Consider the following 24244-nt stretch of genomic DNA (forward strand, 5'->3'; position numbering starts at 1 on the left):
TTTCAGGGACTCAAATTGTTCCATCAGTGCACCAAATTGCAATTTAAGATCGGTGCACTCCTTACATCGATCACAAAGAAAAGAATCCCCAGGTGAGGTAGGATTAGTCACGAGGTCGACCTTGGAAAACATTCCACAGGTTCCACAACGGATTTAATCATTACTCACCCGTAAATCGCCATCTGCTATTTCCGTGTGAGTCACGATACCCTGTGACGTGTTTAAGGCAGATCTCGTAACTACCATTATAAAATTAAATAAATATCAATGAAAGTAACTTTAAAAAATTATATCTATAATATTATTAAAATCAAACAGTTACAGGAAAACCTATAACAAAATAATCCAACAATATCTAAATAAATCAAATATTTAAAAGCACTATCCAAAAGTAAACCACTTAACTGAGGAGCCCTGTCTAAACGCGTCCGCTCACCTCAAATGCCAACGTATGTACTCCCTCGAATGCCAACGTATGTACTATATTAATAACATTCTTTCATTGACTGGAAATCCTATCCATAGGTTTTCTGATGATAGCACATTACATTCCACTTTACAGTTAGAGAAACTTGCCCTGCTCAAACAGCTTCAACTTCTTAAATATCCAGTACCAATTCCTTAAATTGTAATCTCCAAGTAATCCTCCAGTGGAGCAAAGATAACTTTGTCGATTTCAATCCTTCTAAAACTCAGTCTTGTTTTATATCCCGCAAAAAGGATTCTTCTGCTCCTATGCTTATCTTTGATGACACTCAGATTTCTAGGCAAGATGACATATCTCTATTGGGAATTACCCCGACTTCTAATCTGTCTTAGCATAAGCACATTTACAAATATTGCTTACTCTGCATCTAAAAAATTGGGTTTTCTCTTTCACTTTTAGTGTTACTTTTCTTCCAAGTAGCTGTTCACTCTGTACAAGTTGCAAATCTGCCCTACCATGGAATATTGTTACTACATCTGGGGCCATGCCCCCAAAACCTCTCTCAGGCTTCTAGATTCCATTCAGAAGTGGGCAGTTAGGTTAATTAATAACACTTGTCTAACAGAGCCCCCCCCCAGCGTCTCATAGACGTTCTTTTCTGCTCCATGTCTTTTCTATAGATACCTCCATGTGCACTGTTCTTCTGAATTGGCTTCTATAATTCCTGCTCTCTCTTTCAAAGCCGAACATGTGCTGTTACCACTCAACATCCTTTTACTGTTCAGTATCAAACTCACAGAACCAACTTTTGTTTTTCCTCATTTATTCATTCAACTTCCGTTTTCTGGAACAACCTTCCCTCATACGTATTTCCTGATGACGATGCTTCTTGATTAGACTGGGGTTTGGGCCCATGACCACCAAATATGGAGGATGCGGAAAGGTTAGAGAATGACCACCGCACATCCCCGGAGCAATATGGCCTTAGTTGCTAATGCTCCTAAAAACCAAACAACAACATCCTGATGATGACAATCTACAGAAGTTCAAGTCCAGTGTCAACAAATATTTTCTTTCATCCTCTCAACCTCCTGCCCGTGCACGGTACTAAGTACTGTAGGTTATAATACCTCTCATGTTTGGGGTTTTCATTAAAAAAAAAAAAAAAAAAAGTTTCATATTTTCATTTCAAAATTGGTATCCATTTTTTTATCACATTTTCCACAAATTGGTATGATCCCCAAACTTTAAATAGGCAATGCTTGTACAAGAAGGTGGTTAATATTTGGTTGCGATTCTCAGTTGCTTGCCATTACTCCTATTACAAGAATTATTGCTCCTCTCATTAACTCATTACCGTAAATGTTCGGATTAAAATTAAAAATCAAAAGTTGTATAACACAGCATATTTAATTGTTCAGTAAACAAAACAGGCATGCTTTTCCGAGCATGAAGAATGTGGTAAACTAGTAAATTGTATATAATAAGTATATAATTTACAGACATTGCATTGTTTGATTTGTATCTTTGCCAAAATCTGATTTATGAAAAATCTGAATTTAAATTTTAAATTCAACTTACATTGTTTATGTACAGTGTGCACTACACATGAATTATACAATATTTATTTATTATTTTATTTTATTCTTTTTAATGAAAAACCCAAACATGAAAGGTATTTGAGCTTATAGTACTAGTACCATGTGTGGGTTGAAGGTTGGAAAGACAGAAGATATTTGTTGAAGTACAGTGTAGTATAAATTCAGTAATGTACAGTATTTTAATGATCAGACTAAATTCTCTCTCTCTCTTTGTTAAAAACTAGTTTAATTTTTAGCCTATCAAATAATAGCACAATCTCTTATGTTTCTGCTGAGTCCTATTGCAAGCTATCTTTTGTGTGATAGTGAAGGGAAATGGGAAGAAAGAATCATACTGAAAAACAGACCATCCTTCCCATAGATTATAGCATGTCACAAGTGTTGGAATTGAGAGGATAACTGTCTCTTGGTTTGTAACCAAGAGACAGTTATCCTCTCAAGAGAATCAAACTCTGGTGTAGAGTTTGATTCTCTATGGCATAATGACATTGCTACTACCAGTTTATTTCACCCTAACACTACATCACCAGTTTATCACTAACACTACACTACCAGTTTATTTCACCCTAACACCCTAACACCTTTGCCTTCCATTTCAGTGGGGAAGGGGGGCATCGGTGTACTCCAGCCCGAAAAATTGTTTGTCAGGATGATGATGTTGGTTTTGGAAGGTTCTAAAAACAGCATTATTAGCTATAAGAAGAGTAATATTGTATTAATTTGTCCCAACTGCAAAAAGAAATCTAATCACGTTCTTCCCCCACAAATCCCAGTAGAAATTATACCGCTGAGTGCTCAATCAGCATTCCTCATCGAGTGCAATCTACATGTCTTAAACAGCTTCCTACAACTGACACGAATGAAGCTGAATCTTCTTTTAGAGGATTCAGCTTCATTCTTGAATCCTCTACAGAGGGTCTCCCAGTATCCGAGTCCTTGCAGTTACAAGGATTTGAGAATTAAAGGAGGCCCTTGAGAAAATTGACGAAGCACTTGAATATTTTTGTGGCAATGATCCACTTCGTGATCATGTAGCAGAAGTTAAGCGTGAAGTTAAAGACACAACTAAATGCTACAAAACAATTTTATCTGAAGCAAAACATCACCAAAAAAAAAAAAAAAAAAAAACCTCTGGATTCATTCTTTATTCGCAAAACTGAAAAATAGTGTAACTTTAATGAAGTTTACTTAACCTTACATTGTTCAACATATAATAATAAAAAATTTGTAATAAAATAATTGTCTCATTTTTCAGTTCCTTCGATCCATTTTTTCAAGTACATAATACACATTATGAACATTTGGTCCATGTTTTAAGTGGACCGAGGATAATTGGTTATCCGAGGATAACAAGGACCCTTGTATATATCTTTATTGCAATCAGCGAATAGAAATAAATGGATTACACAGAGGACTGATGCAGTACCCATAATAGCAATAATGCTAGGGGGTTCAACATATCATTATATTGAAAAGATTACAAAGGATCATTATTTACAGAGGATAATTATATTCATGATTTTTTTTTTTTTAACTTTTTGACGGTCATCACAGTGTCATGTTTGCGCCATTGCTGGATCACTATTCTTGGAACTGCATAGGCAACCACTCAGCTTATGAAGAGAATTGTTCCCTGATTAATGTCTTCTATAGGATTTGTCCTCAATAAATTTCTTGAAGTCAGAATCTGTCTTTTGAACATTTTGGAGAATTTCTATGGGCAGAAACCTTAAACATTTCTGAGCCTCCATCCCACAGACTGAAGAGATAGGAGATGGCATCATTTTAAGATTGAGGTTCTGGCTGTGTTGTTTCCCCATTTGCATTGGTCATTATAGGATCCTGGACTGGTTTGCGATGAGAGGATTCTTGCAGATACTTCTTATATGATAGGGGGCGTACTGTGCCTTTATGATTGGAACTGGGATTTGGGTTGGCCACATCTTTCTGAGTGATTCTCAGGCATAGCTGTTGCCTGATCCTTCAAGGTGTGCCTGCAGAATCGAGACATTAGAATTAGAAGCTCTGCTTATGTAGCACTGCAGTTGAATTCTGAACCTGGTATGGATGTGTTATGTGCCTGAAATTGTATGGGATGATAGGTGCTGTCCCAATAGGATTTATGAGGAGAGGTGAGAGGTCGTTTGTTCAGTTTGCCATGTTTCTAGAGGTGGAAAATTCATCAGACTGTTGATGACTCTCAATTGTCACTGGCAGTTGTTTCGACAATGGTGAGATCGTGTTACTGATTGGAAGGTGTGATATTCATCAGTTGCCTTTTTTCTGGGAGCATGAATAATGTGGTCTTTTAAAGGATTCAGCTTCATTCTTGTCAGTTGTAGGAAGCTGTTTAAGACATGTAGATTGCACTCGATGAGGAATGCTGATTGAGCACTCAGTGGTATAATTTCTACTGGGATTTGTGGGAGAAGAACGTGATTAGGTTTATTTTTGCAGTCGGGACAACTTAATACAATATTACTCTTCTTTTAGTTTTGATATGTCTTAATGAGCTCTTACGAGTTCAGTACGTTGGTCAGCTCCTTAGGATCATCAGGCTTATTTAGTTCAATTTTGTTATAGATATCAAACAGAACGAGCTTAATGCCGTTGTTAAATCAGTGCTGTATTATCATCACAGTTGCTTCATCATTAGTGGGCGGGCAGGTACCCAGGTAATACAACAAGCCATCACAGTTGCGAAGTTATATCCACATTATGAGAGATGCCAAAACATTACCACCACACCTTTGGCATCTCTCATAATGTGGATATAACTTCGTAACTGTAATGGCTTGTTGTATTACCTGGGTACCTGCCCGCCCACTGATGATGAAGCCGCACAGCTTCGAAACGATTGTCTGGGTGGTGGTACCGCTGAAAATAAATAACAGTAGTCTTCTCTACTAGAGAAGCATTATTTATTTGAAGTAATGCAATAGCAGCTATCTCTTTGTGAAGGCAACCACATTATGAGATACAATTAAAACAATGCCCTCCACGCTACATAGTTCAAATATATGGGTTAACTATGGTGTATTTACACCAATACTATATAGTTAATTATCAGAACCCATAAGGATTATGCCCTGTGCATTTAATTTTCCAAATACATGGTTAATACACTGTGATTGGCCGATTGGTGGGTACAGGTTTTCTAAGTTGTAAGACATCACGGAGGCCAGGTGCATTATTTATACACTATTTACAAACTTGGTGGATATGGGCTTTTGTCATCAGTTATTGCTGATTATGTTGTCTATATTGATGGCACATAATTTTTTATGTTTGATGATGTTAAGGGCTTTACAGAAGTGGTAGCGGAGATAAGCTATAGGAAAAAGGTTGTTTATCAGTTTTTTATATAGCATCCTGATGTTGTTGATGGTTATTTCCTTATTGCTGCAAATGGTTGCTATCCTGATGCTTTGCGCTAGTATAACATTGGCATGCACTCCTTTAGATATATTGGAATGCCACTGTGTGAGGTTGATTATTTTAAAATAAAATGCATCACGTTTGTTGTACATGTTGGTTGGTAGCTTTGCTGTTTATTACAGTAATTTCAAAATCCAGGAAATTGGCTGTGGTATCATTGTTTGTTTTTTCCAGTTTAAGCTCATTGGGGGGTATAAGTGTCCATATTCATATCATAAATATTTATACATTATGGCTGTAGGATATGTCTGCTTATGCAGAGTCCCTGATCCATAATTAATGTTATCTTCCTTTTCACTACAATTACTCTCCACCCTCTACTCTTACTTATTTTCTTAATACTATATTATATATATATATATATATAGACAAATGCATTTGATAAGTGTATTGCTGACTTGTCAAGTGTAATTACAATGGAATAAATTAAGAATGCCTGCAAAGTAAAAGCAGATTACCTGAAAATAAATAATAAAATTAAGATTAACAGGAAAGTAATAAAATAATACTTAATGCTGTAGTTCCTAAGATTTTAACTATGTCTTCAAGGGGCCAGCAGCCAACACCAACGGAACCACAGCAATAAGAAAGTCTCTGTTTCTGTTATGATATACATGTATGAAATGTATACATCATAGCCGACTCGACAGAGACCAAAAAGGAAGGAATAACAGGAATATAATTCAAAAATAAATAAATAAAGAAAATTCAGAATTATGCTAAAATAAAACCGATAAATTCTGTCAAAGAAAAATGAGTGAAGGTTTGAAAGAAGGCAAAATGCCCAGTTAAAGTTTAAACAAAGTAAACTTAAGATGAAAGAATAAAGTCAGGTTTTGACAACTTACTGTAGGATCAGACTGGTCTGATCCTACTACTGGTCTGAGATCACCTCCTATGATCTCATGGGGCACATCCACAAGTCCCATGAGATCACAGGAGGTGCTTGAACTTTTCCGACAAACACCAAGGAAATCTGTCCAACATACTGCTTGTGAAATGGCAATTCCGAAATTCGGTGTGCATAATATTTTAAAGATGCAAAATGGAAAAGCTATGTTTCAAGATTAGTGCAGGCCCTGAACGAAGATGATCCTGATCGTAGGGTTGAATTTTACAAGTGTTTTTAAGAAAATCATCAGAGGATGCTCTGTTTGCCAATAAGATCGTTTGAAGTGATGAGGCAACATTCAAGTTGAATGGTACAATTAATTGCCAGAATTGTTCGTACTGGGCAACCGAGAATCCACACATTACTGAGAAATGGCGCCTCCGTAGCCAGGTGGGAAGGAGCAGCAGTGCGTAGCACAAGCTTCTTGATTAGACCAGGGTTCGAGCCCGTCACCACCAAATACGGAGGATACGGAAAGGTCAGGGAATGACCACCGCATATCCTGGAGCAATATGGCCTTAGTTGCTAATGCTCCTAAAAACCAAATAACACATTACTAAGAAATGATGTGAATTTACCGGGCATTACAGTGTGGTGTGTATTATCATCATTTGGTTTGATTGGAACATTCTTTTTTTATGCAACTGTTACTGGTGCTGTTTATCTCAACTTGCTTCAAGAATCAATTGACCCACACATTCATGAGCTATTTCAAGATGATGATGATGATGAATTTTATTTTCAATACGATGGGGCACCTCCCCATTTTCATTGCGATGTTAGGGCTTATCTGGATGAAACTTTCCCAAACAGATGGATTGGACGAAGAGGCAACGTTGAGTTCCCTCCATGTCCACCAGATCTAATGCCATTGGATCTTTATTTATGGGGATACCTCAAAGATAAAGTTATGGCACAAAAACAGCAACAATTGCTGAATTGTGGCAAGCTATTGAAGCAGAATGTGCAGCAATATCAAGAGATATCTTAGGTGATGTATGTACTTCAGTTTCTCAATGTTGTCAACAATGCCTGGATACAAATGGAGGACAATTTGAACACTTGTGTTAGTGCATATTTTTTTTCTCACATTTTTTCTTCATTATAAAATTGAATTTATGAAAATAAACATAGAAGTTATTAACAATCAAAGTGTGTACAGTTTTTTTGGACACCCTGTATATATACCATACATATAAACTAAAGTACAGTATATGCATTAAAGAATGCATCAACAGTATGATAACAAAGATATAAAAATTTGTTTTTGGTACTCATTCTCCCATATATGAGGGATAGTGCATATCAAGTGGCTGTATTGATTCTTATATTCACAATTAAACATTAAACTAGTTTTAATACAGAAATACACCTAATTCTGTTTTTGCACGAACTTTTTTTACACGAATATGATTTAACACGAATTCAAAATAAAAATTTCATTCTCTTTTTACGCGAGTCATTTTGATTTAACACGATTTCAATTAATTTTTTTTGCCTAAATTCTAAGAAAATTTTTTTTTTAATTTGTGTCATATTAGTATCATTTCTATTTTACACGCACCAATAGATTGGATAACAGCTAGTGTGTGCGTTTTGAAACGCGTGCTTTTGTTTACCAATGTGTACGTCTGGATATCTATGAATCGTCAACGTTTTTATTGAATTTGGTGCACATCTACGGTATTTGTGCATTGTATCTTCGGAAGACATTTAGTAGTACGCTCTATTTCAAAGTGAAAGAATCTTTAGTGAAATTTGTGCACATAAAAATTTATTAATTTTGCCGATAGTCAATAAATTGTAAGTTTACAAATTTTTCATACCTTTTTTTATTAATTATAACAGATATTTTTCGGTAGCCCTTATATAATGTTGAATAATTCGCCTATTACCAAAATGAAAAGGAAAGAGATTTCTTTGGAACTTAAAATTCAAATTTTAGATCGTCTTGCAACTGGACAAGGGGCTACGTCTGTAGGAAAGCATTTTGGTGTACATGAAGCTACCGTAAGAACTATTAAGAAAAATGAAGCTGCAATTAGGAAGTCGGTATGTTCTGGAACAAAAGTAAGTGTTAATTCATCATCATATACAAGAGATATTGTCAAGGAAAAAATGGAAAAGGCTCTGGTAATATGGATAGAAGACCAGTCACAAAAAAAAGTACCAGTAGATGGAAATGCCATCAAGCAAACAGCACTAAGAATTTACAGACAGATTAAAGAAAAGGAGCCAAGCACTTCATCTCAATTAAACAGAAAGTATGAATTTTCTGCGAGTACAGGTTGGATGACAGGGTTTCTTAAAAGGAATACTTTTCATAATATAAAAATTAAAGGTGAAACTGCATCTGCAGATGAATCGGCTGCTAAAGTATTCCCGCAGGAACTTGCAAAAATTATTGAAGATGGAGGATACACTCCTGATCAAGTGTGGAATACAGATGAAACTGGTTTCTTCTGGAAACGAATGCCGAACAGAAAGTATGTAGCCAAATCGCAGAAAACTGCTGGTGGTTTTAAGGTAGCTAAGGATCGTGTGACCTTATTATTTTCCTCTAACGCTTCAGGAGATCGTATATTGAAACCACTGCTGGTAAATTGAGCCCTAAACCCACGTTCAATGAAAGGTGTAGATATCAATAAACTGCCTGTTCACTGGATGGCAAACTGGGTGACTACTGCTATCTTTATAGAATGGTTCAACAAATGTTTCGTCCCAGAAGTCAGACGTTATATGAATTTGAAAGGTCTCGAATTTAAAGTTCTTCTGATTCTTGATAATGCACCCAGTCTTGGAACACCTAAATGTACAAATTTTATTTCTGCCACCTAATACTACATCTTTGATACAACTGGTAGACCAAGGTATAATTGCGACAATTAAAACATACTACGTAAAACGAACATTCCAACACGTTTTGGACAAACTGAATGATGAAACACTAACAGTCATTGATGTGTGGAAGAAATTCTCAATTATGGATTGTATCAATCAAGTTGGATTAGCGTTAACTGAATTAAAACCAGCAACTTTAAATGCGTGTTGGAAAGCGGTTTGGCCACAATGTGTAAAAAGCAAAGATCCCATCATCCTTAATACGACCGCATTTCCCAACATCATTACAATGACACACAAAATTGGTGGAGAAGGATTCGATGATCTATCGTTTGAAGATATTGATGAATTGTTAACCGACAAAGCCATCATCCTTAATATGACCGCATTTCCCAACATCATTATAATGGCACACAAAATTGGTGGAGAAGGATTCGATGACCTATCGTTTGAAGATATTGATGAATTGTTAACCGACAAAGCCCTAAGAGAAGATGAAATATTAGAGATTGTCCTTGGGACTCCTTATCCCACAGAACGTAGTGATAATGAAGAAAATGATCCTGTTCTAAATGCAGATTTAATAAAAGGTCTGGAACTGGCCAGAAAATTAGGTAATAATTTTGTCAAACATGACCCTAATGAGGAACGCGCTGAGAAGTTTCAACTTGAACTGAAATTGTTGACAGCCTCTTACAGAGAATTATATAACGGCCTAACCAAAACACGAACACAGCGATTAATAACTGAATTCGTTCGTAAAACCGGTGAAACATCAGCACCAGAGGAGACTCGTGCTGATTTTGCTCAAGAGATCACAGAAAGAATTTCATTAATAGAGGAAGAAGACGATGTCCACAACATAGCAGTGATAGCAGTGATATTCCAGTCATACGCAAACGTATGCACCGTTTATTATCAGAAAGTGAAAATGAATAAAATTTTGTTATGTGTAAAACAGATTTTTTTTTGTTCATGAAGAATTCATTTCATATGCATACAAATTTACTTTAATACATTTTCATTACATATTATTACGTGTGTATTTTGTTGAAATAAAATAATAAGCTTAAAAAGAATATTTTTACTGATTTTTTTAGATCCGGAACCAATCTTCTTTTCTTCCATAAATACAATGTATTTTTTTACACGAATTTTTTTTACACGTATTTTTCAGGAACGTATCTATCGTGTAAAAACAGAATTAGGTGTAGTATAATTTGTGCATGATAAGTTACAGATCATTTATTATGACAGTATTTTATTTATACTTAGTAGTCATCATATATTATTCTATGTATCCAAAAATTTGCTGCTTCCAGTTTCATTATTTATATATTGAATTTTTTTCCTAATTTATAAATTTTGTAACTGCAAAATTTTTAAATGAAACTTTGTTAACCAGTATTAAATACTTGCATTACAGTCTAAACAATTATTACTCAATTTATATACAGTATGTTTGAAAATGTAAATCATGCACATAAATAAAAACAGACAAACCTACAAACTGCCTGTAGAAAGTGTTTGATGCTCATAAGGTGGCAGTTATTCAATGTTTTCACCAACTGGATTTAATTTAAGTAATCTTGTTTTGATTTTACAGAATGCATGTCCCATAAGTGCACCACCATCATTAGCTAATAGTCTTGAAAATTTATCTGACCATAAACTTCAAAGGCAAGGTTCTTACAGTAAAATCCCAAAGAATGAATCAGATGATCTCGGTAATACAGAATTAAGAGTACCTAATTTAACTGGTATAGCCTTATTAAAATATTTCTTAATGTTAATATTATTAAGTTATTTAATTTAGCTGAATTTAATAATGGATGGGTATAATTAGTATACTTTAAATACATTAGAAACTTATAAATTTATTAGTGCATTGATTGATGTAGTAGCCTAAAGTTATTGAAATCCACTGTGGACAATTCTTGTGATTTTAAATTTTGTGTTACATTTAATAGTTTTTTTTTTTTTTTTTTTTTTTTATAGCTGTAAGGTTGTTTTATTGTTTCCTATCTTGCCATTACTAAGTAGCAAAATGATTTTGAGAATTATTTATTTCAGGTAATTTAGTGGAAATAAATATGGAATGTACTTGGAATGTCAATATTTATCGTGCTATTTAAAAAAAAAAAAAAAAAAAAAAAACAAACCTATTACATAATGAAACAAATCTTTTGAAAAAAGCAGGATACTCTATTTGCTGAAACTGAAATGCTACTTACTATACTCTAAAACATGGATTTTGAACTAGCTGTGATCATCCGTATTTATCTGATCATTTCAAATGCCATCATCTGTGGTTCTGTTTTGAGGCATTAGAGATCCAGTTTTCTTGAAACTTTTGATCATCAAAAGTTTCAAGAAGACTTTAAAAGATGATAGAAAAAGCCTAAGTGATAATGGAAAACTGTCATAACTTATGCTCCAAATTCTTAGAAGCCCTGTTATTGGTGAAGTCCGTTGCCTCTTTTGCTGGGAATCCCTGTCTTCCATCATCACTTAGGCTTTTTCTATCATCTTTTAAAGTCTTCTTGAAATTTTTGATGATCAAAAGCTTCAACTCAGATTACATTTATATGAGAGTGACAAGGGGTGAAACCACTATATCATCATACAGCATGAAAATGTGATTATCAGAACACTTTATAAAGTATGTTAGTAATCAGTGGCTGGCTCTTGAACCAGCCTAGCCATTCATCACTTCTTGAGGTAATGAGAAGTTGTTAAAGAATACTTTGAGTATCTTCCATTCAAAAAAGAACAATTGTTGAACACTGTAAACTACAAGAAAATTTATAACCATTGTAACTGCTCTGATGTCTAATTCACTGTTTTATAAAGAAGAGCCACTGATTTGATAAATAACTGCACTAAACTGCATTGACTAATTCAAAGAACAAGGAGCCAGTCTAAAATCAAAGTTATCTTCAGAACAGAATATGACTGCACAATAACAGCAGCAGAGCTCAACTATCTCTCAGCCAACCAGAGTGAGCCCCTAAAGACTTCCTCATTACTCCCACTCTGGCGATTAGCACAAGTGGCATAGTCCTTACAGTAGTAGTTCATGAGCAGTGTTTTTGGATTTCAACCACCTTCCACATCTGCCTATTTAGTCAAGAGTCTTTTTAAACCGTGAACCCTGAGGCCATTTTCTAATCGGGAGAAGAGTGATCTATGTGGCATCCCTTCCAAAAAAAAGTCTCATCCATACTTTTTGGACTATATTCATTCCCTGTCAGCTTGAGGTCATGGAAAAGTAGTACAATAAACCCTCTCTAATCCAGATTGAAATATGAAAAATTCTGTTCACAGTTAAATACTTTGAAAGACATGAGATTTAAGAAGGAAGATGAGTCACTCTGACTGTGCACTGATTGACTGCCCAAAAGAGCAAGAAGTTTTCAGCACTTCTTTGTGCCAATGCAGATGGAACTCATTGGTTAAAGTCTTTTGTGGTGGCAAGGCTAAGAATCCAAGGGCATTAAAAGACTGTATGCGCATATTGCCTGTTGTCTACTACAACCTGCAAAATGTTTGGTTCGCACAAGAAATTACAAAGAATTGGTTCCATAATCGCTTCGTACCCGAATTTAAGAATACTAGAAATTAGTGTTGAAATTTTCAGATTACCAGATTAAAGCACTTCTAATCCTTGAAAATGCCCCCACATGTCCAGATATTCAATATATGTCTAATAAGGATGGTGAAATAAAGTGTTTGGCTTTGTCGCCAAACACAACTGCCTTAATACAGCCCATGGACCAAGGCATCATTATGGCCTGCATTACCTCATCAAGGAACTTGCTCTATAAGCGCAAGTTCCTTGATGAGGTGATGGTAGCATTGGAAGACAGAATGGATAAAGATAATGACACAAGAGGAAGGAGAACACTGGAAAATATCAAGTCTATCTTCAACTGGCCAATGCATGGAGGGTCACTAAAAAGGAAACTTTAGTGAATGGCTGAAAAAAACTCTTGCAAAATACAGATGATGATATTGACTTTAAGGGATTAGAGCCAGAGGACTTTCAGACTGTGTTGAGGGCAGCTGGAGAGGCTGAAATAATGCAAGAAAAATATCCAAGATTGGCTTGAACCAAAAGAGGAGAACCTGGATTTCAGCTTCTGACAGAGGAATAAATTGCTGCAGATGTTATTAAGGATTCTGCTATGGGAGAAAAATCAGATAACTACAAGAATATACAATTAAGAAGAAGAAGAAACGTCTTAGCTCTACAAGAGATGGCATTGAGGCAGTAATCGATTATGTGGACTGCTCAACAAATCAAAAATTGCAGGGGTATTATGAACACCTAAGAACTGTGAGGAAGATCCTATTTAAAGAACAGCAGCAGTGGTTTGTTCAGACAAAACTTTACAGTTTCTTTAAACCTGCATTATTGGGTTCAAAAACAAGTACAACTCCTGCGTCTTCTATTGATGGATAAATGTATTGTTTTTTTTGTTTTTTTTTTTTTTTTAGTTTTTAGTTTTTAAATAAAGGCTCTACAGTGATATTTATTTATTTATTTTCATCAGCACTGTGTATACCATTAAATTTTTTCTAAGTTTTTCTTTTTTTCGTCTTTTACTTCACTAATCTGGAATACCCCCCCCCCCCCAATTAATCTGGATTAGTACACCGTGGAAAACTCAAGAAAGTTGGTAACAAAAAAGCTGAAGGACATTAGCATTCTTTGAATGATATGGCTGATATGAAGCAGCATAAATCAAAGCATGGGTGCTAATTAATTAGTGATATAACTTTAATTCAGCTCATTTCAAATAATTTAAGTATGCTCACTTAAATTCATTTTATTGATTTTATTAAATAAATTTAAAAAAAAAAAAGAACATTGAATAAGCTTAACTTTGACTTTCCTTCCTATTTGTAAGTTTGAGTAAAATTTTAAAATTAGCATTAGCATTAGTAGAGGCATTTGATGCAAGAAAGCAAGCTTATGCAGCATCAGCCAAAAAAAAAAACCCACTTCCACTTCACCCCTCTGTTCGTTCAAAATACCTGTCCAGCTGAGCCTTAAACTTATTTAGGCTATCAACCTCCACTACAAGGGATGGAAGTCTGTTCCACCAACCAACCACCCGCTGGCTAAAGGCAAATTTCCGCACGTCTATCCTACATCTGTCTTTCCTCAATTTGAATTTATGCCCTCTCAGGTAATTATTCTGAGCTAGAGGAAGAATCCCATCAGCATTGAGCATGCTCAAACCATTCAAGGCTTTATACACCTCTATCAGATCACCTCGCTGGTGCTAGTCTCCAGACACTGTAATTTGCAAAACTTAAGCCTTTCTTTGTAAGAGCACCCCTTTGTTCCATTCACTAATCTTGTTGCCCTTTTCTGTACTCGTTCCAGCAGCTCTACATCCTTTTTGAAATGAGGCCTCCAGACCTGTATACAGAACTCTAGGTGTGGCCTGACCATTGCCTTATACAAGGGAATAATCACCTCCTTATCCTGCTGGAAAAATTCCTATATATCATTGACAATACTCCATGAGCTACTCTTGCAGCCTGTCTGCACTGCTCAGAGAACTTTATATCTGCCTGCACAACCACCCCCAAGTCCCTTTCATTCTCTACCACTGTCAGTGTAGTACCACAAATCCTGAAAATTCTGAAAGGAGTTTGGTAGCAAGGATTCTGAACTGTAGATGATCGTCAGATCTATCTCAGAGTAGAAGAATAGTAATGTTTATACAACTTAATATTCAAACTGAGAAAAAAAAAAAAAAAAAAAAAGAATAAAAAATTCATTCAATAAATATTCATATTTAAGAATTCCAGCAGTATATTTCCAGAGGAAATTAACATGAAATATTCATGACATACACTGAGAGATGAACAGACTACTATGAGTAACTTTTGTACCTAAAGGATCTCCAATTTTTTTTTGCATGAATTAGTTAATCACTATATTACTTTTTCAGTATAAAACATGATATTTTCCGAAATAATATACCAATTACAGATATTAATATTAATAGTAATTATTTAATTACTGAAGTTTATATTTTCTAAAATAATTTTATTTGCTCCCTTTTCTTCCCTTCCCTCCATTTCAGGTCATCGGCGATCTGGATCGTGTGGTTCATCTGTTACAACAGTGTCTGAACCATTTCATTCTATTCCGTTGTATAGTGAACATAATATTTCTCTTCCAAGTCAGGAAATCCCATCCCCATTAGGTAAGCAACCTTCATATATATATTAAAATATTTGGATAGTGTGGTATAATTTTAGCAGGTTACAAGGTTTTATAGTAATATAATATGCCATTTTCTATTCTTATAATAATATGTGGGACAGTAAAAGTCCCAATAAAAGCTAGTACATTGAGTTTGGGGTGCCATTAATGTTTTTCTTTAATTTATCATCTTATTCTGCAATAAAATTAAATATTTTAACTATTACAGAGGGAGCATTAAATAACTTCCCATGATGAATATAAATATTTTGGTTATATCAGCTATTTATCATGCAAGAATGCAAATTTTACATAGGGGGATATTTATAAAGAAATTTGTGTGATAAATTGAACAACTAATTGTATCTGCTATTTAATCATTATATCTGCTATTCAGTTGTATCTGCTATTCAGAAATTAGCATTAGCAGAAACATATTATGCAAGAAAGCAAGCTTATACAGCATCGGCCAAAAAAAAAGCTTTCCATTATCACCCATCCATTTGCTCTAAAAGTTTGTTCAGTTCTTTCTTATTTTTATGTAAGCTGTCAACTACCACAATGACAGATGGAAGTTTAGCATTAACATTAGTAGAGGTATACAATGCAAGAAAGCAAGCTTATGCAGCATTAGCCAAAAAAAAAAAAACTCCCATTTCACCCCTCCATTTGTTCCAAATGCCTGTCCAGCTCAGCCTTAAATTTATTAAGCTATCAACTTCCACAACAAAAGATCTGTTCCACCAATCAACCACCTGCTGGCTAAAGGCAAATTTCTGCACATCTATTCTACAACTGTCTTTCCTCAATTTGAATCTATGCCCCCTCAGGTTCTTAATCTGAGCAAGACAAAGAATCCTATCAGCATTCAGCCTGCTCAACCCATTCAAGGCCTTATACACCTCAATCAAATCACCTCGCAAGTACCTACTCTCCAGGTGCTGTAATTTGCAGAACTTAAGTGTTTCTTGGTAAGAGCACCCCTTTGTTCCCCTCACCAATCTTGTTGCCCTTCTTTGTACTCATTCTAGGAACTCTACATACATCCTTCCTAAAATGAGGCCTCCAGACCCTTGCACAGTACTCTAGGTGTGGTTTGACCATTTCCTTGTACAAAGGGATAATCACTTCCCTGTCCCTGCTAGCAAAATTCCTATATATCATTGACAAGACTCCATGACCTACTGTTGCAGTCAGTCTGCACTGCTCAGCAAACTTCATATTTGACTGCACATTTACCCCCGGGTCTTTTTCACTTTCCACTTCCCTGAGTGTACTACAACACAGTTGGTATGTTTCTGTTGTGTTATTGCTGCCCATATGCAGTACTTTGCATTTATCAATGATAAACTTTAGTTGCCACTTGTCGGCCCATTTTCCCAACTTATCTAGATCCAGTTGGAGTAGCATACTGTCTTTACTATCATTAACAACCCTGCCAACCTTTGTATCATCTGAAAACTTGGACATTAATCCTGATATACCTTGATGAATACAGAAAACAACAATGGGCCCAGCACCAAACCCTAGGGAACTCCACTAATAGGATTAGTCCACGAAGAGCAATGTCCACTGATTACTACTCTCTGTCATCACCCACTCAACCATCCCTTTATCCATTGTAGCAAATTACCCTTAATGCCATACCTTTCCAATTTGTACAGCAGTCTTCCATGTGCAACAGTATCAAAAGCTTTTTGATACTGTTTGATAATTTTGATATCAAAATTATTTTTGACATTCAGTTCCTTTGTGACCACATCATAGTATCCAATCAAATTGGTCAGACAAGACCTCCCTTTAAGAAACTCATGCTGTGTCTTAACTATTACTGCAGTCTTGTCTAGATGATCCTGCAATTCTCCTTTAACCAATGACTCCATTATTTTCCCTGGAACACAAGTTAACCTAACAGGTCTATAGTTACTTGTGTCACCTTTTAAACGCCCTTTGTGAATCGGTGATACATTTGCACACCTCCAGTCGACGGGGACCTCCCCTGAGTCCAAGGAAGCACTCATAATTATGGCTAAGGCTTTGCTTACTTCCTATGCTGCCTCCTTTAATATAACTGGATAGATCCCATCCACCTCAGGTGCCTTCCTTATGTTTAACTTTAACAATTTCTCCTCCACTTTGCTCTCAAGTTATTACAAAATCACTTAGCTGCCTGTTAGAGTTTGATAAACTTCTGGCATTCCCCTCAATGAATAACTCCTAATGTGTGAATGTAGATGCAAAATACTCATTCAGTTTATCAGCTACCTGAGTATGATCATCAATAGTCAACCCATCTATGTTAAGTGGTCTAATCTGATTTATCCCTTTCCTTCTAGAGTTTACATAAGTAAAGAACTCTTTGCTGTTTTTCTTTGCATCCTTTGCCAAAGATTTCTCATAAAATGCCTTTGCCTGCCTTACCTCCTTTGTAAGTTGGTTACAGACCAGCTTATATCTGCCATAGGCTTCTGTGTCACCTGATAATTTATATGCATCCCATACATTTTTCCTCTCTGCGACGAGCCTCATTAATTCAACTGACATCCATTTAGGTCTGAACCTTGAAAAGTATTTCTCAGTTAGAATGAAAACCTAGTAGCCTCCAAGATTAAGTCCCTGAATGCTTTCCATTTAGAATTCAACATTGGTAACATCATCAGTTGATCCCACTGTACAGAATTTAAAAACTCTTTGAGACCCCTGTAGTCAACTTTATGAAAGCAAAAGTCCTTCCCTTTAGCTTTAATGGTAGTTACATCTTTAAGTAATTCCCGTATCAGTACATTGTGATCACTGTCACAATGATCACAATGTACCTTTATCAGTGGTTCTTTATCTGAAAATTCTTAATACGTAAATAATCACCGTGATAATCAGATCAAGAGTATTACTCCCACTGGTTACTTCTCGTACTTGCTGCTGTGGAAAACAGTCATCCAGGTAGATGACTCTCATCGACCGGTGCAATATTCCATCGACCAGCACTTTGCTTATTGGAGGCTTGTAGTGGTGAAACCTATGTTTAGTCTCTAGAGCAAAGTTTCCGGCATCCCCCCCCCCCCATACTATACTTTCAACCCATGCACGGTACTAAGTACTATGGGTTTTGATACCTTTCGTGTTTGGGGTTTCCATAAAAAAAAAAAAAAAAAAATCAAAACGGTCTTGCTGGTGTGTGAGTGACCAACCCACAAGTTCCAGTCGATATCTGGAAAGTTAAAATACCTCCATTTTAAGACACTCTGGTTTACTGGACCACTCTGTTTCTCTGCACAATTGCTCATTATACTCATCAGATTCGTTAAGCCTATAACACACCCCTCTCATTTTTCCTTTACCAGTGCTTATTGTCTACCAACATCAATTGGATGCCTTTCCTTAGATTTTGTGTTTCTTAACTAACAACATAATTCTTCCTCCCTTCCTGTCCTGCCTATCCTTTTTGTAACATTGTACTTCCCAAATTCCAATTCTGCACAGCTTATATCTTTGCGACACCACGTCTCTGATATCCCAACAATATCTGCCTTTGATGTCTTGACTAGCACTTCAAGTTCATCAAATTTATAAACTATACTCCTAGCATTAGTGTATATGCATTGATGCCAAAGGCAGACTATGAGAAATCCTTGGCAAAGGATGCAAAGAAAAACAGAAAAGAGTTCTTTACTTATGTAAACTCTAGAAGGAAAGATATCAATCAGATTGGTCCACTGGATATTGATGGTTCAACTGTTGATGATGTTGCTCAGGTAGCTAACAAACTAAACTAGTATTTTGCATCTACATTCACACATGAGGAGTTATTCAGGAAGGGGAACGCCAGAGGTGAAGTAAACTCCGGCAGTGAGCTAGATGATTTTGTAATAACTGAGGGGTAAGTGGAGGAGAAATTGTTGAGGATAAACATAAAAAAGGCACCCCAAGTGGATGGGATCTATCCAGTTATTTTAAAGGAGGCAGCAAAGGAAGTAAGCAAACCCTTAGCCATAATTATGAGAGCTTCTTTGGACTCAGGGGAGGTACCCATGGACTGGAAATGTGCAAATGTGACCCCAATTCATAAAGGAGTATCAAAGGGTGACGTAAGTAATTATAGACTTGTTAGTTTAACTTCTGTTCCAGGAAAATTAATGGAGGCACTGGTAAAAGAAGCACTGCAGGATCATCTAGACAAGACTTCAGTTATAGCTCGGATGCAGCATGGTTTTGTTAAGGGGAAGTCTTGCCTGACCAATTTGATTGATACTATGATGCAGTCACAAAAGAACTGGATGCAGGGAATAACTTTGATATTATATAATTGGATCTTAGAAAGGCTTTTGATACTGTTGCACATGGAAGACTGCTGCACAAATTGGAACAGTGTGGCATTGGAGGCAAATTGCTGCTATGGATAAAGGGTTGGTTGAGGGGGAGAAGATAGAGAGTGGTAATCAATGGACACTGCTCATCGTGGACTAATGTTATTATTGGAGTACCTCAGGGTTCAGTGTTGGGTCCATTGTTGTTTTCTGTATTTATAAATGATAATGATGATGGTATATCAAGCTTAATGTCCAAGTTTGCAGACCATACAAAGGTTGGCAGGGTTGTTAAGGACACTACTGACAGTATGGTGCTGCAACAGGATCTGGAAAGGTTGAGCAGATGGGTTGAGAAGTGACAAACGAAGTTTAACATTGACAAATGTAAAGTACTACATATGCGAAACAGTAACCTCAGAGCGATGTATCAACTCTGTGGTACTACACTGACAGTGGTAGAGAATGAAAAGGACCTGGGGGTAATTGTGCAGGCAGATATGAAGTTTTCTGAGCAGTGCAGATGGGCTGCAAGAGTAGCTCATGGTGTCTTGTCAATGATATACAGGAATTTTTCAAGCAGGGATAAGGAGGTGATTATCCCTTTGTATAAGGCAATGGTCAGACCACCTTGAGTACTCTATACAGGTCTGGAGGCCTCATTTCAAGAAGGATGTAGAGCTGCTGAAACGAGTACAGAGAAGAGCAACAAGATTAGTGAATGGAACAAACGGTTGCTCTTACGAAGAAAGTTTTGTTTTGCAAATTACAGTGTCTGGAGACTAGGCACCGGCGAGGTGATCTGATAGAGGTATATAAAGCCTTGAATGGTTTGAGCATGCTCAATGCTGATGGGATTCTTCCTCTTGCTTTTTTTTTTTTTTTTTTTGGCTGATGCTGCGTAAGCTTGCTTTCTTGCATCATATGCCTCTACTAATGCTAATGCATTAAGGTATACATGCAGCTGTTTCTACTCTCAGTTACCCTAACACCGCCGATGTATTTATTTGTTCTACTACGACTCCCAAGTCCTGGAAATCTCTCTTGCCTTGTTTTCAATGCTGCTGCTGATTCCAATAGAAGCAGTACAAGAATCACTTTTGCCTCTGCCTGCGGCCACTGTTAACTCTTTAGTCTGTGTATCCTCCAAGCTAGTAGTTTTCCAACCCACCTAACAGCAAATATTCTTGCACCCTTTCTGTTTAAGTGTACCCCATCCCTGTAGAAGCAGTCTCTCTCTTGTCAATAAGCACAGACCAGGCTGAAAAAAATTCTGCCTCTTGCACAATCTCTCCATGGCCGAATTGATCGACACGGCTCTCATCATATATTCCCTCCTATTGTGTCTAGGCAGAATTGCAGACACTTTCACATTCAACTTGAACTCGCAACTTTTTTTCAATGTTGACCTGTATTTATTGAGTAAATCTGCAGATCTCTTACTCTTAATGTTATTAGTTCCAACGTGTACAACAATATCACCTTTTGCGCCCTTAAAAGATGATATCTGCCCTACAATTCTTCAACTTTTGTCCCTGGCAGACATACGCCTGGTCCTCTTTCAGCTATCCTTCTTGCATAGTATATTCCTTTGTCTCCCTGACAATAGGGTCATCAGCAATAACTAGTTCCTTTTTTTGGCACGGGCGCATTCTGTCTTGGAGATTGGCTCTGTGTTGCCTGATGCACACGAGTCAGCTCTGCTGTTGAGCTGGGCAGCTGAGAGCTTAATGGGCCTCTCTTATCAATTTCTTTGAGGTCATTTACCCTACACCTCAAGCTCTCATCGACGCCCATCAGAACGCCGAGTTGGCACCTAATTTCTTGACGGTCTATGCATTTAGCACACACACAAAGACATCCTACTTGGCTAGATCATGTCCCGTTTTAGAAAGTTCAGCAAACATTTTGCACATTTTTTGAGACTGTAATACATTGGAGAATCGCCCCCTTCATTTCTCTCCCAAGTCACAGCACTCTTGCTTCAAGCTCTAGTCTCAGTCATTATTTCCACTTAAATGCAGTTTAATGAATAATGGAATTTAATAAGATTAATACATATTTTTGATTAATTGATAATACTATACTAAGCTAACAGATTCCTAATACAGTGCTTCATATTTTGTTATCTAGTTTTGCATTATACCTTATGCTATCAGTTTGAGATATGTACATTGCGCTATTTCTTATTGATTAAAGTATGGTTGCTAGTTCAACAATATTGGTGCCAACACCGGAAGTTGTAACTTCCAAAAATCACTAGTTAAATTCAAAATAAGAAGCTAATGAACGCTACTAAACCTATTTAATATCTTTGTAAAACACAATGTAGTGTGTTAATTAATGAAGAATACAGTAAAACTATCAAAATACTTATCCCTTTACAGCAGCCAAAAATCCACCAACTGTTTTCTTCTGCGACCAGAGCATCCTCTCTAGAAATCGGCTACCCTCCGGCTAAATGCAAATTTCCGCACATTTATTATACAACTGTGTTTCCTCAATTTGAATTTATGCCTCCACAGGTTTTTAATGTGAGCAAGAGAAAGAATCCCATCAGCATTGAGCCTGCTCAAACCGTTCAAGGCATCATTCAGATCACCTTGCAGGTGCTTAGTCTCCAGACACTAAAATTTGCAGAAATTAAGCCTTTCCTGGTAAGAAGACTCCTTCATTCCCCTCACCAATCTTGTTGCTCTTCTCTGTATCCTGTACTTCATAAAATGAGGATTCATGCTGGTATGCATTACTCAAGGTGTGGCCTGACCATTTCCTCATTCCTACTAGCAAAATCCTGTATATCATTGAGAAGACCCCAGGACCTGCTCTTGCAGCCTGTTTTGCACTGCTCAGAAAATTATCTAACTGCACAATTACCCCCACGTTTTTTTTATTCTCCACTACCCTTTGTGTCCAAAAACCCAGAGAAACATACCACACGACTGGTCTGTTTCTCTGGGTTTAATAGTAACCATATGCAGTACTTTGCATTTATCAATGTTAAACTTCAGTTGCCACTTCTCAGCCCATCTGCCCAACTTTTCTAGATCCTGTTATAGTAGCATACTGTCATTACTGTTGTTAACAACCCTGCCAAACTTTTTATAATCCACAAACTTCAACATTAAACATGATATACCTTCATTAATATTATTGATAAATATACAAGATAACAATCAGCCCAAAACCGAATGCTGAGGGATTCCACTAATAACATTAGTCCACGTAGAGCAATGTCCATTGATTACCACTATCTGTCTTCTCCCACTAACTCATCGTTTTATCTTTTGTAGCAACTTGCCCTTAATGTCATACTGCTCCAACCTACTAATACAACTACCCTCCCCTGTCTGTCTGTCTCTTTTTGAGGCAGGAAGTACATACAAATTTAATGTGCTCAAGGAAATTTAATTTCCTGTCAAGGATTAATCCCAAGAATCTGATGTTGTTAGTCACTGGAATGGTAAAGTTTGACATCTGAAGTTCAGAATCTGTATGCATTTTCTGTTGATTACAAAAGTGGATTGCAACAGTCTTCAATGGCCACCACCCCTTATGGGGATCTACTAAATTGGATTGGCATGGCCAACTGATTGAAATCTTTGTAGATAAGCAAAACCTTACCGTTCTTAATATCGGTGCACCTACTCACATACAATTACCAACTGGAAAAACTTCTGCAGTCAATCTTTCAATATGCTCCCTGATTCTGTTACCAATCATAGAACAGACTTCCCATGGGCAGTGACCATTTTCTGATTGTTTATGATTTGCTCACTGCACAACCACCATTAGCCAAACCATGCAAGAAATGGAAGTTCTCTTGAGCCAACTGGGTCAAATTTCAGTCAGCTGTCGCTCTGGATGAGAAATTTATATGCACACAGTCGATAGATGAAGCCACAGATTATATCACCACACCTACTATCTGCAGCTAAATGTTCAATTCCATTGTTGAATCTCCAGTCCCGACGACACCTTAACTATTCATGGGATGAAGAATGCACAAAAGCAAACAACTTAAAAAATAAAGTATGGAATTTATTTTGTAGGTCCCCAACCACAGCTAATCTTATCAACTACAAGAAATTAAGGGCAAAAGCACACCTCATTCAGAGGCAAGCCAAGAAGAATTCTTGGATTTGGTTTGCATCTACCATAAATAGAAACACTAACTCCAGGTTAATATGGAAGAAAATTAAGCACATTTCCTGCAAATTTCGAACCAATTCTTTCGTGTAATGAGCAAGAACTCTCTGCTCCTGAGGACATAGCAAATGCCTTGGGCAAAACCTTTCCCCAAGTTTCTGCAGCATCAACTTATTCTCCAGATTTCCAGAAAATAAAGATTATGACTGAAGAATGCACAAAAGCAAACAACTTAAAAAATAAAGTATGGAATTTATTTTGTAGGTCCCCAACCACAGCTAATCTTATCAACTACAAGAAATTAAGGGCAAAAGCACACCTCATTCAGAGGCAAGCCAAGAAGAATTCTTGGATTTGGTTTGCATC

At 36.6% G+C, this 24244-nt stretch overlaps 1 protein-coding gene across 2 annotated transcripts in view; it reads left to right on the plus strand.

Moving 5' to 3' along the window:
- LOC150083612 (mitogen-activated protein kinase kinase kinase 7-like) overlaps positions 1-24244 on the plus strand; it is a 240238-nt gene that overhangs the window by 144906 nt on the left and 71088 nt on the right. The window contains exons 11-12 of one of the 2 annotated variants that reach the window (XM_090377382.1): positions 10806-10959; positions 15304-15426. In XM_090377382.1, the coding sequence (XP_090233508.1) occupies positions 10806-10959; positions 15304-15426 (277 nt within the window). The remainder of the gene's footprint in view (positions 1-10805; positions 10960-15303; positions 15427-24244) is intronic. The other variant, XM_090377383.1, reaches the window with a different exon arrangement.

The sequence above is a fragment of the Mastigoproctus giganteus genome, chromosome 7 (genome assembly GCF_048544385.1).
Source record: "Mastigoproctus giganteus isolate SK-2022 chromosome 7, ASM4854438v1, whole genome shotgun sequence".
Taxonomy (NCBI): domain Eukaryota; kingdom Metazoa; phylum Arthropoda; class Arachnida; order Uropygi; family Thelyphonidae; genus Mastigoproctus; species Mastigoproctus giganteus.